This window comes from Engraulis encrasicolus, unplaced genomic scaffold (assembly GCF_034702125.1).
Source record: "Engraulis encrasicolus isolate BLACKSEA-1 unplaced genomic scaffold, IST_EnEncr_1.0 scaffold_151_np1212, whole genome shotgun sequence".
NCBI lineage: Eukaryota > Metazoa > Chordata > Actinopteri > Clupeiformes > Engraulidae > Engraulis > Engraulis encrasicolus.
The window spans coordinates 86,056-101,622 of record NW_026945032.1 but is presented as its reverse complement, the minus strand read 5'-3'; the positions used below and the strand labels follow the sequence as shown (position 1 = coordinate 101,622).

Genomic DNA, 15,567 nt, shown 5'->3' with positions numbered 1-15,567 from the left:
CAAAGTGATAAACTAGGAAACATCACAGTAAACTACTGTGTGGGCGGAGTATCTATTGAATTATTAGTGCATTGGGGCACAACTTCAGTCATAGACAGGTTGGGCTCTTCATTACAATCACACCTTTCATTGACATTTTCAGCAAATTATTTCATTCTTAATGTCTTGTGGTATTCATGTATACACCCATCATCAGTTGACCACGTTTTCCCCACTCTCTGTCAAATAACAGGAGAATGAGCTTATATATATTGGGAGATATACATGACCATCTTCATGACGGTGGGAATATGGTCATTTTTCTTGTGTACCACTTTAAATAGTACAACCCCTACAATAAACACAGAATATAACAAGGAGTAATATTTTGAAGCACACTTAAGATATTCCTTCTAGATAAATGGCTCTCCATAAGTGCATTGCATGATGGGACACGATCTGAAGCCCGTATGTCCTAAGCCCCTCCCCCTCAGGTTGTACATATTGACATGAGGAAGTGAGAAAAAAGGAGATGACCAAGCATGGGAAGACATGTAGCAAACAAGAAGTTGATGACTAAATAGTTTGCTGTAAATGTCGATGAACTGTCTGAAGGCCCAGGTTGTGCTATGTGGCAGCTTTGGCCTAATGGTGAAGGAGGTGGACCTAAGTTCAGTGAGTTGCAAGTTCAAATCTCTCCTAACCCTACATTGCCCTAGGGACAGCAACCAGTGTTGTACATTTGTGTATCACTTTGAGTAAAGGCGTCAGCCCTCAACCCAACTGACATGCCTTCCCATTGAACTTTCGCCCACTTCAAGTGTGTAACAATATCTTACTGTGAACTCACAGGGAGTTACTGGCTACTAATTGCATTAATTTCACAGTAACATACTGTGAATTCGTCATATCACAGTTAACTACTGTAAAGGCGTCAGCCTTCAACCCAACTGACATGCCTTCCCATTGAACTTTCGCCCACTTCAAGTGTTTAACAATATCTTACTGTGAACTCACAGGGAGTTACTGGCTACTAATTGCATTCATTTCACAGTAACATACTGTGATATTCTGCCATAATTTGTTACTGTGAAATCCAGAGAGACTTTTCGTCATATCACAGTTAACTACTGTGCTGTTATAACAGGTATTTCGTGGCTCTAGGCCATGATTGGGTACACTATGTTGCTGCCTTGGCCTAATGGTTAGGGAGGTGGACTTAAGAGCAGAGCGTTGCAGGTTCTAATCCTTCCTAACCTGGCATTACCCTAGGGACAGTAACCAATGTTGCATATCTGTATGTCACTTTGGGTTGCTCCTGGCCATGATTGATTGCAATTACTTATTGTCAGGCCTAATTAGAAGAAGGTCTATGATTGGAAATGTTGCTGGTTCTGCTTCCAATAAATTAAGTTGCAACCAATGTGCTACACAAACACTTTCTTAAGTTGGCACCTGCTAATGCCTTTGTCTTGGATGTGCAAAATTCCAGCATCCAATTTTAAATCAGATTATTGCCACCTAGTAAACAAAATTAGGCTATCTTGTGAAGTGCCATTGCACAATTGAAAGTCAAATGCTGCATGACATGATTGACATTGCCTACCATCAACCAGGAACAATGGTAGTGCCCAATCAATCTGTCAATTAGTACCTGACCTCACTTGAGTACATAGGACTGTTACAAGTTCATTGAATTACTACCTGCAGCTGCCACATACCTGATTACTCTGGTCACATGGTTAACTTTCACCTCTATATAAACTCAGACTGTCACAATGCTTGAGTTGCTTGCCTAAATGACTGGTTCGCTGGCTCTCTGTCCGGGTTGTTGGTTAGTGAGCTAACTGACCGACCAACTGACTTTTTGTTGGCCAGCTGGTTGGCATCCAGGAAACTACAATTATTAAATGGTAATAATTATGCACATATTGCAGAAACATGAGTTTTCTGTGGTTATGAATAGTTTGGTCTATCAATGCAAGAGAGCTGTGTGATGGACTGGTTCCATGCCACAGTTGTCTCAGTCATGGTGGGGAATGGGAGGTGCCACAATAACATGGTAGCTACCTCTTTTGTGGTGATGAATGGAGGGGCGGGATCATGGTAGTGTGGGTAGGGTGACAGTAACTTACTGTGGTGTGGCCACAGTAAACTACTGTGAGAAGATCACAGTAAACTGTGAGGATGGCCACAGTAAACTACTGTGAAATGAATGCAATTAGTAGCCAGTAATTCCCTGTGACATCACGGGAATATTTTTTACTGTGTACTCTACTACTACTCTACTCTACTGTACTCTACTCTACTGTACTCTACTCTACTCTACTCTACTCTACTCTATTCTACTCTACTCTACTCTACTCTACACAATGTCAGAATCGGAAATAGGCCTACGTAGTGTTCCATTTTCCATTGTCTCCACATGTCAGAATTGTATTGAGTGTCACTCACTTTCCTTTATGTTAGACAAGCCAATCATGATATTTTTTCTTGAATCAGTTACAGTCACCTAAACATTACATTTGTACAAGACGTTCCTCGTTAGATCCTGAAATGTGGGTACATTTGCGGTGACAAACTGAGTACTTGCCCTTTCCCATCTAGGAGCCAACAGTGGTTACCAAACTTTTTTCAGCGGGGCCCCCGTTTGTTCTGAAAATAACTTATTAGTAGGAGGTGTTAAATTACCTTATGTCCACAGTTGGTAGTATTGCTTTAAGGATATGTTGACTTGTTAGGTTGATTAATTAACTAGGAAAACGTACGTAGTGCACCTTAAAACGAATGGCCATGTCATGTGTATGCTTCTCTATTTGGTGTTAGATTAGTTTATGTGGCTCTCGTCTCGAGCATGCAAGACCTGTAACTAGCTGGCATTAAATTAATCTGGAATCTTGTTCTACCTGTCTGGTCAGGTATTCCCACGTCTAACCATTTCACTCACAGAAGGACTGCCATTCTGAGGAGACGGGTGTATCGGCTGCTTTCGAACGTGAGTTCATGTTTTCCTCTCAAAAATTGCTCTTCACCAAAACATTGGAGGCATTTTCATCTCTTTGATTTAAATGTCATTTAGAATTAAGGAACCATGTTATGTTTCGATTGATCGTTCGAGGGAACTTCTCCTTCTCCTCTGTCATCCCATTCTTTGGGGTAAACTACTCCATGGCAAGATTCTGTGCATAATTGGTACTAGGCTCCAGGAAGTCTAGTCAAGAAAAGTTTGGCGTTCTCTACATGTTGTTTGTATGTGTACTAGGCCTATATGTGTGTAGTGTTGTAGTCATTTTTCTCAACTCAATGCGGAAGTACCGATCTGTCTGTGTATGTCAATGCAACGTTGTGTGTTTGCTTACTGTGCTCTGCTGTATGGTTGCACAGTGGATTCAGAGGGGGAGTGACTACCATGCCTACAGAGGAAAAGCAAAACTCAGTGGAAGGTTGATGATACACATCTGTGGCATTTGTGTCCAAACAACATGAAAAGTGACACTGCACATACAGTAGCTTCTAAATTTGAAGAGTCACACACTCCCAGATTAGTTGGGGAACCCTTAGCGCAGAGCCTATGATATAACCTTACTGTTACCGAAATTGTAATGGCTATGTCTTAATCTATTACTTAAGGCTCTCTGTAATGTCACAGCAATGTTGTTATGATGTAGTATTCTCAGTAAAGAGTGAATAGAGTGAAGAATACTACCAGAAAGTAATGTGTCCAGCAGCATACATGAATATGCAAATATTTTATGCAGCATATTAAACCTATAGCACACGTGTACATTCAGCCATTAGGCAGATCACACACTCAAGCATGCAGGTGCACGCATGCACACACACGCGCGCACACACGCACGCACGCACGCACGCACGCACGCACGCACGCACGCACACACACACACACACACACACACACACACACACACACACACACACACGAAGGACATCCCCCCTAAATATATCTTGTTAAACAATATCTGTGATTTGATGGGAAAATGTCAAACTGACACAATGAAAAGTAGCTAGTGTACCACTTCTAATTTATTGATTACGCCGCAAGTCTGAGCAATTACAACAAAATATTTAAATACTCAAACTCCATTGTCATCGTGCCAATTTCACTGTCCCTGCTCCTCTCCCTGCCCTTCTAATGTCTCAGGGAATAGGAGAAGAAAAATAATTGCCATGACATTTCATTGTGATACAAATGTTGACCTTTGCCCTCAGTCTACTTTTCATGCTGGTGTTAAGTACTTTTTGGAAAAAGCATTTGCGAATGGGAAGCATGAACTCTGTAGACAAAGAAGCTCCCGCTCACTGTTCACATTTGCAGAGTTTTTACTTGCGACGTTTCGGTCTGTGACCTTTCTCAAGCAATTCCCAAATTGGAGGAAGGGCCAGTGTGATTTAAGTCCATATGCCTATGTGAATAGATTGGATTTAAGGTGCTTCATGAATGTAGCCAGTATGCGGGCTTGGCATAAGCATGAAGTACTATTGGCCAGTCTAACAGGACTGCTCTTTTGCAGGAGCCAGCACTGGAGGGCTGTGACCAGAAACACTGCGGTTCAGGCATGCAGCATGTAAACGTTTCAGCTGAGGGTGGAAGCAATGTGTCTGCTCTAGTCGTGTCTGACAACACAGTTCAGGGGGACATCAACTTCACAATCATTCATAACCATGGTAAGGAGTTCTGACACACTAGCTGGTCACTCAGGATCTGACGAACGTGCTTCCCAGATGGTGCATTAATTAATATGCGCAACGATTGGTAGAGGAAGACTCATATACACTTTAAACATTCGATCTGACAGTAGCATGTTCTTTATTTCCCAAGGTTATAAAGACATGAGCCTGACATACCGATGGCGACATTGTTGGCTGAAAGATGAGAGGCAGCCCAAACAATATAGTGAAAGTGCATTTAAAATATCTATTTTTTATTTCATTTTACCTATAATGCATATCACTGCGCTGAAGGTCCCAGTTGATGGACCTTACCTACCTAAACACATCACATGCATATGCACATCATATGCATTCCCTGTTTCTGCTAAAAAATATATCACTAGCTTAGGTGAATCCTGACGGCTGCCTTTAAAAAGTGAAAGCCCATTGGGAAACTCCAACTGCCATTGTCATTGTGACACAGCACTCCACAGCACACAAGTGAACACTGCACACAACGAAATTGCATTTATGCCTCACCCGTGCGGTGGGACGGTACCATGCTCAGGGTACCTCAGTCATGGAGGAGGATGGGGGAGAGCACTGGTTGATTACTCCCCCCACCAACCTGGCGGGTCGGGAGTCGAACCGGCAACCTCTGGAATGCAAGTCTGACGCCCTAACCGCTCACCCATGACTGCTTTTAGTTTCATTTAAGGATAATCAGCTGAACCATTACCCAACCAGTCAGGCGAACAAGAGAGATCATCTGCCGGAAAGATTAGGCCCTTTTTTCCTGTAAATGTTTTCTCTGTTAACCAGAAGCCTTCCTCTTTCCTCCCTCCAGATGCTGCACATTCAACTCAAGCACCGAATTGTGGTATGTTCTCACATGCACACTCTTTACTTTCTCTTTTTTTTCTTTTAAAAAAATGAACTGTATGTATACTATACAGTGAGGTAAATAAGTATTTGATCCCTCGCTGATTTTGATGGTTTGCCCAGTAAGTAATAAAGACATGATCAGTCTATAATATTAATGTTAAATGTATTCTAATATTAGATTAGATTATACTTTATTATCATGCAAGCATGAACATTGCCTTTGGTCTCACAGGGTAACAGAATATAAACACAAATAGACAGAAAACACACAGACAAATGCTGCATCCACCCCCCCCCCTCCCAGCACACACATCATATGCAAGTCATATGGAGAGACAGAATATCAAAAAGAAAATCCAGAAAATAACTTTGAAGAATATATTTTAATTGATTTGTATTCCATTGAGGAAAATGAGTATTCGACCCCTCTAGTCACAGAAGACAAAATACTTGGTGGAAAAGCCCTTGTTTTCTTGTACAGAGGTCAGATGTTTCTTTCAGTTAATGACAATGTTTGTGGATATATTAGAAGGGAATTTTGTCCACTTTTCTTTGCAGATCATCTCTAGATCATTTAAGTTGTATGACTGTAGTTTGCCAAATGGGATCTTTTGTCCCCTTCACAAGATTATTATAGGGTTAATGTTTGGAAACTGTCTGGGCCACTTGATGACCTTAATGTGCTTCTGCTTGAGCTACTCCTTCGTTGCTTGGGTTGTATGTTATGGATTATTGTCATATTGGGAGGCCCATCCATGACCCACCTTCAATCTAGTGGTGGTGGGAAAGAGGTTGGCATGCAGCATTGTACGTTTACATGTCTCCCTCCAACCATGAAGTGACAGGTGCATTCTACTAGTCAGCGCTGATTCAAAACATTAACACATGCATCAATTGTTAGTTACACATTGTGTTTGCATACAACTTACCGCTCAATCTCAATCTTTTAAATCTTTTAAAACTGAGGGAGAGAGAAACGAACAGTTTTGCACATAGGGGGCAGTATTGGACCACTCAGAATGTGAATGCTAGAGTGCAAGTGGAAGAACCAAAACCTATACCGTTACATATGCATACAATGAATGCTTGTTCTATGTGTATAAATGAGACACAATTCTAACATCTTATATCGTATTTACTATAGATGGATTCTTTAAGTGCCAACAAAAGCTGAAAAACAGGCTAAAATCTAAGTACGAAAAGGTGTTTGAAGGCATAGCAAAGCAGGGGAACCCTGCATCTTTGCAGAAGATCTACACAGAGCTCTACATCACAGAGGGAGAATGTGTCGAGATCTGTACGGAGCACGAGGTCAGACAGATTGAGATAGCATCCAGGACACAAGTGACAAATGGAGAAATGTCAATCAAATGCACTGACATCTTCAAGGCCTTACCTGGACAAGACAAGCAAATCAGAACAGTGCTGACAAAGGGGATAGCTGGAATTGGGAAGACAGTCTCTGTGCAGAAGTTCATTCTGGAGTGGACTGAAGGACGAGCCAATCCGGACATTCACTTCCTGCTTCCTGTGCCTTTTCGGGAGATCAATTTAATGAAAGAGAAGGACTACTCTCTTGAGGACTTCATCCATCACTTCTTCAGTGAAACAGATGGCCTTCTATTTTCCACTGACGACAAATACAACATTGCCTTCCTCTTTGATGGTTTGGATGAAAGCAGGCATCCTCTGAATTTCCAGGATAATGAATGCATCTACAATGTATCAGAACCTGCCTCAGTGGATGTCATTCTCACAAACCTCATCAAGGGGAACCTGCTTCCCTCTGCTCTTGTGTGGATCACTTCCCGGCCAGCAGCAGCCAATCAGATCCCTCCTGAGTGTGTGGACCAGGTGACAGAAGTACGGGGTTTCACTGACTCACAGAAAGAGGAGTATTTTAGCAAGAAAATCAGTGAACAGGAAGTGGCCAGCAGAATCATTACACACCTGAAATCAAAGTCATGCAGGAGTCTCTACATTATGTGTCACATTCCAGTCTTCTGTTGGATGGCAGCCACCGTTCTGATGTCTATCCTGACTAAAGCCAAGAGTAAAGAGATTCCATCCTCCTTGACCCAGATGTACACACACTTCCTCATCATACAAGCCAAAAAGCACAAAGACATCTGGAACTTGAAGACCATTGTCTCCTTGGGTCGACTTGCTTTCCAGCAACTGGAGAAGGGCAATCTGATCTTCTATGAAAATGATCTGAGAGAGTGTGGCATGGATGCCAAAGAGGCTTCTGTATACTCAGGTGTGTGCACCCAGATCTTCAGAGAGGAGGATGGGCTGTACCAGGAGAAGGTGTTCTGCTTTGTTCATCTGAGCATTCAGGAGTTCCTCGCAGCTTTATATGTGTTTCTGCACTACAGCAAGAGAGAGAGCAACATGCCCAATATGTCTGCCCAAAGCCAAACCTCTCAGCTATATTCACTGCTTAGTACTGACAGACTCCATGAGCTACACCAGACTGCAGTGGATCTGGCCTTAGGGAACGAACATGGACACCTGGACCTTTTCCTGAGGTTTCTTCTGGGCCTCTCACTGGAGTCAAATCAGAAACTGTTACATGATCTCCTACCACAGACAGGAAGATGCACACAGGACACAGAGGAAACAATCAAGTATGTCAAAGACAAGATCAGAAAAGCCCAAAACCCAGAGAGATGCATCAACCTGTTCCACTGCCTGAATGAACTGAATGACCACTCTCTGGTAGAGGAGATCAATGAGTTCCTGCGGATGCGTAAAGAAGACAGAGAGGATCTCTCTCTTTCCCAGATATCAGCTCTGGCCTTTGTGCTGCTCATGTCAGGTGAGGACATGAATGAGTTTAACCTGGAGAATTATGGGAGATTGAGTTCACCTGCCAGATCAGATGCAGGTCTGCTGAGGATGCTACCAGTGATCAAAACATCCACAACAATTAAGTGAGTATTGCAGTATTGAGTATTAACTGGGTGGGTGTGTCTGTGTGTGTCTATGTGTTGTATGGTTTGAACATTAAACAAACGTGTTACTCATGTGTTTGCTTCTCAGGCTGGCAAAATGTAACCTCACAAAGGAGAGCTGTTCAGCTCTAGCTTCAGTTCTTAGGTCAAATCCCTCCAGTCTGAGAGAACTGATCCTAAGAGAGAATAATGTGGGAGATTCAGGATTGGAGTTGCTCTCCACTGGACTGCAGCATCCAAATTGTAGATTGGAGAAACTGGAGTAAGTCTGACAGTGTGTGTGTGTGTGTGTGTGTGTGTGTGTGTGTGTGTGTGTGTGTGTGTGTGTGTGTGTGTGTGTGTGTGTGTGTGTGTGTGTGTGTGTGTGTGTGTGTGTGTGTGTGTGAGGGAGAGAGGGGAGAGAGGGGTGGATCTGATTTGATTGTTGTGTTTATTCATTGTCATAAATGTGTTTGTATTTTGTATTTTTTATTTTGTTTTCCATGTGTGCATGCAGAGGCGAGTGTTAAATAGCCCTGCCATATAGGTGTTATATACGTTGAGCTTTGGCTTGAGTTTGTTTTCAAGATGTTGTTTTACTGACATGTGTGTTTCTCTCAGGCTGCAGAAATGTAACCTCACAGAGAGGAGCTGTTCCTCTTTAGCTTCAGCTCTCAGATCAAACCCCTCCAGTCTGAGACAACTGGCTTTGAGTTACAATAATCTGGGTGATTCAGGAGTTAGGCTTCTTTCTGTTGAACTGGGGCATCCAAAATGCAGACTGGAGACGATGCAGTAAGTCTGACACTGTGTGGACATGCACATTTGCATTTTTGAGTCTGTCTGTGTGGTTGTGCTAATGATTGAGTATATCATGACATTGATTTATTTTATTTTGTACAAGTACAGTATGCTTTATTTGTGTGTGTGTGTGTGTGTGTGTGTGTGTGTGTGTGTGTGTGTGTGTGTGTGTGTGTGTGTGTGTGTGTGTGTGTGTGTGTGTGTGTGTGTGGCCAGGCTGTGGAATTGTAACCTCACAAAGGAGAGCTGTTCATCTCTAGCTTCAGCTCTCAGATCAAATCCCTCCAGTCTGAAAGAATTGGACCTGAGTTACAATAGAATTGATCAATCTGGAGTGGAACCACTCTCTGATCTTCTGAAAGATCCTGCATATAACCTGACACAACTAGGGTAAGTAATGGCTCCATGTCACCCACTGTGAATTCACAGGCACACAAATATTATGCTGTGATGCGTGTTTTGTTTAAAATATTGTTAATGCGTGTAAATATTGTGAAGAGATTTTAGCTGTACAACGTCCTTAGCAGACCAGGGGTCCGTTTCTCGATTCTTGTCGTTGCTAACCGTCTTAAGACCGCCTTAAGACCGTCTTACCGTTCCCTTGGATTTAGTGGTGAGCGTCGCTGTCGAGAGAGAGTTGAGTCACTCATACGAAGGACTTTGCGAACGACGATAGCAAAGACGCTTTCGAGAAACGGACCCCAGAGCAGCTCCACATGTGAACAATGTTGAGGAAGACCACACTGAGAATTTTGTCCTCTGTTAAATCTCCTGCACAGGTATCGCTGGTGATCCGTCAATCATCCATCCATCTGACTGGAGCTGAGCTGCTGCAGAGGCTGCCCTTTCCCGACACTCACTAAGATACACACACCACTGCACCACACACCAGCACTGTGTGTCCACATCTTAACTGCCACACCTCAATGATTTAGTTTTTTTTAAGATTTTTTTTTTCGACTTAATTTCATAGGACAGTGTGACAGGTGGACAGGAAGCGAATTGGGAGAGAGATGGGGAGGGGTCAGCCACGGACCTGGGCCGGGAATCCAACCTGGGTCAGCCGCATGGCAGGCGAGTGCCCTACCGGTTGTATCTTCTACATGGGGACTGCACATTCAGAGTTAGATTTGTTTCGATTTCAGAAATGTTGATCCCTACAGTATATGTGATGTTTTTGTATGGTGTGATTGAGGTTAGTTAGGAAATGGATCGCACTCAGTTTTTTCTTCTTTCTTCTGATTGTCATATCAGTCCCTGCAATGACTAAATAAAAAGAAAAGAACAAGAAAAAACTGAGTGCGATCCATTTCCTAACTAACCTTGATTACTTCGGAGACGCACCAACAAGACGGGAGAACGCGGTGTGTGGAAGATAATTAGTATGGTGTGATTGACAATGAAGTACACTTTTACTCTCACATGTGGGTGTGTATTGTATTGTCAATCTACTTGTTATGTGTGAAATGGTAAATGGATAGTTGGTTGTAATCACCCAGTAGACTATATGTAACCGATGTGCCAGGTGCGTTCATTGCTCTAATTTTGTAAGATATTATTTTCACAATGTACATTGATATGAGGACTTAATCGTGTTTGTGGGGGGGAAATCAGCCTACTATGTGGTACAGGCCACTGCAAATGCTTATTATGATTCAATATCTGTAACTGATGTGTAAATTGTTACTTATACTGCAATGTAGAATTGGTTGTTCCTTATAATGTTGTTCATATATATTTTCACCAACTGTAGACAGTTTTCATATTGACCATTGGGATGTTGGGTAACGTACCTGATCTGTAGGTAGTGTCATGAGGACCATTAAACTGTATTTTCTGATAAACTGTAGTCTGTTGTTGTGTGTTTGGTTTCCGCTGTTCCATCCTCAGCACTGTAATACAGAAGAACAGCAGCAGTGTTGCCAAGTCTGCTTATTATAAGCGACCTTGGGCTTCTTTTTTGAGCAGTCACTTTTAATTTTGCAAAGTCGCGGTTGCGTTTTTTTTTGGGCTTGTTCTTTTCAGGGTTGGGCTTGCTGTTTTCTCCTGCTCTGCCCGTGATTTGAATGTGTTTGGATATGTGTTTCTCAATGGCAACGCGTTTTTTCTCACTCATCCTTACAAGTGACCCTACTACAGCATTGTTAACTCCAACCACTTTCTGTGGTCACTTGTGTGGATTTTAGCTGCTACGCAGACCCACGCAAAAAGTCTTCCCTAGGCACGCGACTGATGACCCACCCCTTCGGTCGCTTCATTTGGGCTTGTTTTCACGACACCAGTCAGTCGCTTCTTTTGGGCTTGTTTTTAGGACGTCAGTCGCTTCTTTTGGGCTTGTTTTTAGGACGTCAGTCGCTTCTTTTGGGCCTGTTTTTAGGACGTCAGTCGCTTCTTTGTCTTGGAAAATCTGGCAACACTGAACAGGTACATTAGCACCATTGAGTCTGGAAAGCAGCCGCCAGCAAGATGAACTACAACTGATTGTAACAGAGTGGTTACTTCAATCACAGATGACTCACTTCTTTAGTGCAGGGTCAAATCTTTAATGCAAAAGTCTGTCTGTGTGTGTGTGTGTGTGTGTGTGTGCGTGCGATATGTTGAAACGACCCTGTGTGTGTGCTGTGCCTGAAGTAGCTGTACAAACAATAAGGAGTGTGTGCATGTGCATGTGTGTGTGTGACAGAGAGATAACATAATCTATGTTTGTGTCCGCGTGTGTGTAGAGTAGAGGATGAGTCTGTGCTGTGCCTGAGGCATCTGACCATGATGTGTGTTAATGTGCACGCGTTTACGTGTGAAATTTCTGTGTGTGTGTGTGTGTGTGTGTGTGTGTGTGTGTGTGTGTGTGTGTGTGTGTGTGTGTGTGTGTGTGTGTGTGTGTGTGTGTGTGTGTGTGTGTGTGTTGAGCCAACCGTGGCCTATAGAGGTGGTCTTAGCATTGGAGGGTTGCAGATTTGAATCCCGCTTCCTACACCTCTAGTCGTGGCTGAAGGCTGAAGGCACTTAGCCCCACATTGCTACAGGGACTGCAACAATACTAAAACAATAATGAAAAGTAACTGTAAGGCCCATGCTGTCTGCAAGCATGCAACCACGTGTGTCAGAATTCGCATACAGTATTTTCTTCAGGATCACTTCAAACGATACTGGAGATTTCATACATATCTCATTAATATTTCTCAGCATTTTTGACAACAGAAGTTAGGAAGATCGTCCTTCGCAGTTGTGTCAATGTTGCACCACGTACATGAATCTGCATACTTTGTGTCAGGTGTCCTACCGTGTGAAAGCATATCCCCAGCCTCAGTTGGTTTGGGTGAGTTGCCTCGCCTTGCCTTGCCCTGTCATCATGTCATCATGCATTCCGTACAGATGACACGCTGATTTTAACTGACTATCGCGTGTGTCCAGTACGCCTTTGCAAATTAAGGCATGCTCCACAACACCCTCTGACAGGTAGGTTTAGGGATGGTTTTGGTTTAGGCAAACAAACTGTGGGCTGTCAAAGTCTGCTAACTCTTGTTTATCATTTTTATTTACTTGTGTTGTGTTTTAGTTACTTGTCTTTGTGTATTGAACCATGTGACAATGCTGCTCTCCTAAACGTAGCAGCTGTTTGGCACTGGCATGTTATCTAGTCGTTGTCAAGCCTCAGGTATGAACCACATGACCCGCTGGGTGAAAGCACAACATAACCAGCTCAACCTGCTATTCTTACGCTTGGGGCATGTACACATGATTCTCGAATTTCATACTGCCAAAACTGTAAACGTCATCCTGATGCAGAATAGGCCTTCTATTGAAACTCTGGGTTAAAGTTGGAGACTACTGGGGAAAACATTGGTGAGCTGAAAGCGTCTTTTAATTTAAGTGATTTTCTATGTTCCATCTTGGACCAACAGAATGGTAAGATCACTGCGTTTGCTGTGTGAAGTAAATTAAGACATATCAGCATATATTGTGTCTCTTGTGCCTTTGTTGTAATTATTTTTTTAAACGAATAAGAGGAAACCGACCAGATCACAGGCAGAAAATTATAGTTTTATTTTTGTGAATAATGCAAATTGAAATTCTTTCAACTTTGCCATTTCATAAACTAAATAGGTGACACCCAATTTCATTAAAATACCTCCTCTTAAACTTGTCATGGTTAAGGGATGTCATAAACGTCATCACACAGTAAAAATAGTGCCTTGAAGTCATACAAGATGAGAATCAAAGCCTAACAAACGAAAAAGAATGGAATATGCTTGGAAGCGTGGAAGTGAACGTTACAGCAGTTCCGTTTTGGCCACCACACACTTATTTTCAAAATTACTTCAAACTGTTAACATGATTGTGTGGCAGTATTTTGTCATGGTGTAAGTTGAAAAATACAACAAAACTACGAGAGTGTTGCTATCAACACAAAACAGCAAATTGCAAACATCAAACACAAATTGTGTTAATTATGACCAAGTTGTGTTACTTTAAGCTTTTTACATCTCAGAAACAACACACCATACAGTATATTGGGCTTAAAAACAGGTAACACCTGTAATAAAAAGCAAGCATGGAATCATGAAGGATTCTGGGTATTTTGTCACGGCAAGGAGGCAGCAAGTGCAGCAAGTCTAGTCTTGGAAATTCTACGAGTCAAGGGTGCGGGACTTGGTAGAATTCTGAAGCACACTTCACTTTGGAACGGTACTTGGTGAGTCGCGATGATGTGGAATACTCGAAAAGTGTGCCTTACTCCTATTAGCAAGGGCATCACGCGTCAGTTTGAGAAACGGTCACCATCAGTGATGCGCAGGTCGACGAGAAAATAAGATGCAACCGATCGTTTTTTCCCCTAGCCCGCCTGCTTGTCCTGACCGCAAGAAATATTTTGGAAAAAATACTGACCCGACCCACTTAAAAAGAAAAGAGTAGCTGTGCATCTTATGAATATCCTAGCGTCATTGGCAACGCACAATGGACCTTATAAGACCACGTCAATACAGGTCTCAGCATGGTTCACTAGAGGGATTTATGGCTCTTCGACGGGATCCAGATCTTAGTGGCTCATTCCTTTCAAAGAGCTGTTCAAAAAACTGGCTCTTTTGGCTCTTTTTGAATGATGTATTCAGTGTTTAGACTGTAATATTTTGACTCCACCTCGAGGTAACTGATTATTCTCCGGCTTCTAAAGACCTTTTTTTTTTGCTAGAGATGCACAGGATCCAAGATCCGGTTTCGGATCCGGCAGGATAATAGTGTTTTTCACAGGATCCGGATCCGGATCCGGCAGGATCTTAAGCAGTGGATCCGTTATCCGAGAGTTACCTAAAAATCAGGATCTGGTGCATCTCTAGCCTAGGTTTTAAGTCAGTCTTTCACAATCCCAATTGCTGCATGGAGTGAAAGAACTTTGGAAGCGGCCAGTGCAGGCAGTGTGTTAGTAAGCCAATGAGTCTAAAAAATAGTTTGAGGCAACCAAAAAGGACCCACGTGTGCGAGTAGGCTATGTGTTTCAAAACTTTCGTAGAATCGGACATCCGGTTCTGAATCCGGCAGGATCTCAAAGGATAGCTCCGGCATAAAATGAAAGTTTCACCATGGAGTTAGGTCCGTGTACCATTCGTTCTTTTGTTTTTCGATTCAGAACCAAATAACAAAAAACGAAAAAACGGATGGTTATTTCATTATTTCGTTTTAGTGATAAACGAAAAAACTAATTTTGATCTGTATTTCCAAATTTCATTTTCTACTTCATTTCAAAATAACACCAATGAAAAAAAGGTTGACGTGCTATTTTTATTTTTTTATATTTTCATTTCTCGGCCGTATGTGCCCCGGAAGTTATAGGCTACAAGCCGACCTCGATTAAATAGGTTGAAATCATAACTAAATCCATACTGGATGTTGTCAGAAGAGATGGTTTGAAACATACAGTATATCACGAAAGTGAATACACCCCTCACAGTTTTGCAGATTTTTGAGTATATCTTTTCATAGGAAAGCATTACAGAAATTTCACTTTGACACAATGATTAGTGACCTTTTAACAACATATTTAACCGCTTAAATTTCTTGTTCACTCAGAAAAAAACTAAATACAGCCATTAATGTTTGAACATGTACTCACAAAAGTGAGTACACCCCAGATTAAAATCCGGTAGAGAAGGGGCTGTGTTGGCTCGAATCGTCTCGAATTGAAACGAAATGAAAAGGGATGAAAAGGGAGGTCATCAGTGTGCGTTTCAACCTTTTCTTTGCATTGAACTTTTACATTTTGAGTCTGCATCTGGCTTAAATAGATTGGTGTGAGATT

General features: G+C 42.2%; 1 protein-coding gene across 1 annotated transcript; it reads left to right on the top strand.

Moving 5' to 3' along the window:
• Positions 1-4,556: 4,556 nt before the first annotated feature.
• LOC134442402 (NACHT, LRR and PYD domains-containing protein 3-like) lies at positions 4,557-10,225 on the top strand. Its single transcript, XM_063192574.1, has 7 exons — positions 4,557-4,665; positions 5,498-5,530; positions 6,680-8,471; positions 8,581-8,754; positions 9,093-9,266; positions 9,489-9,662; positions 10,052-10,225. Exons 1-7 carry the CDS (start codon positions 4,557-4,559, stop codon positions 10,062-10,064), a joined length of 2,469 nt encoding a protein of 822 aa, XP_063048644.1. The 3' UTR covers positions 10,065-10,225.
• Positions 10,226-15,567: the final 5,342 nt, after the last annotated feature.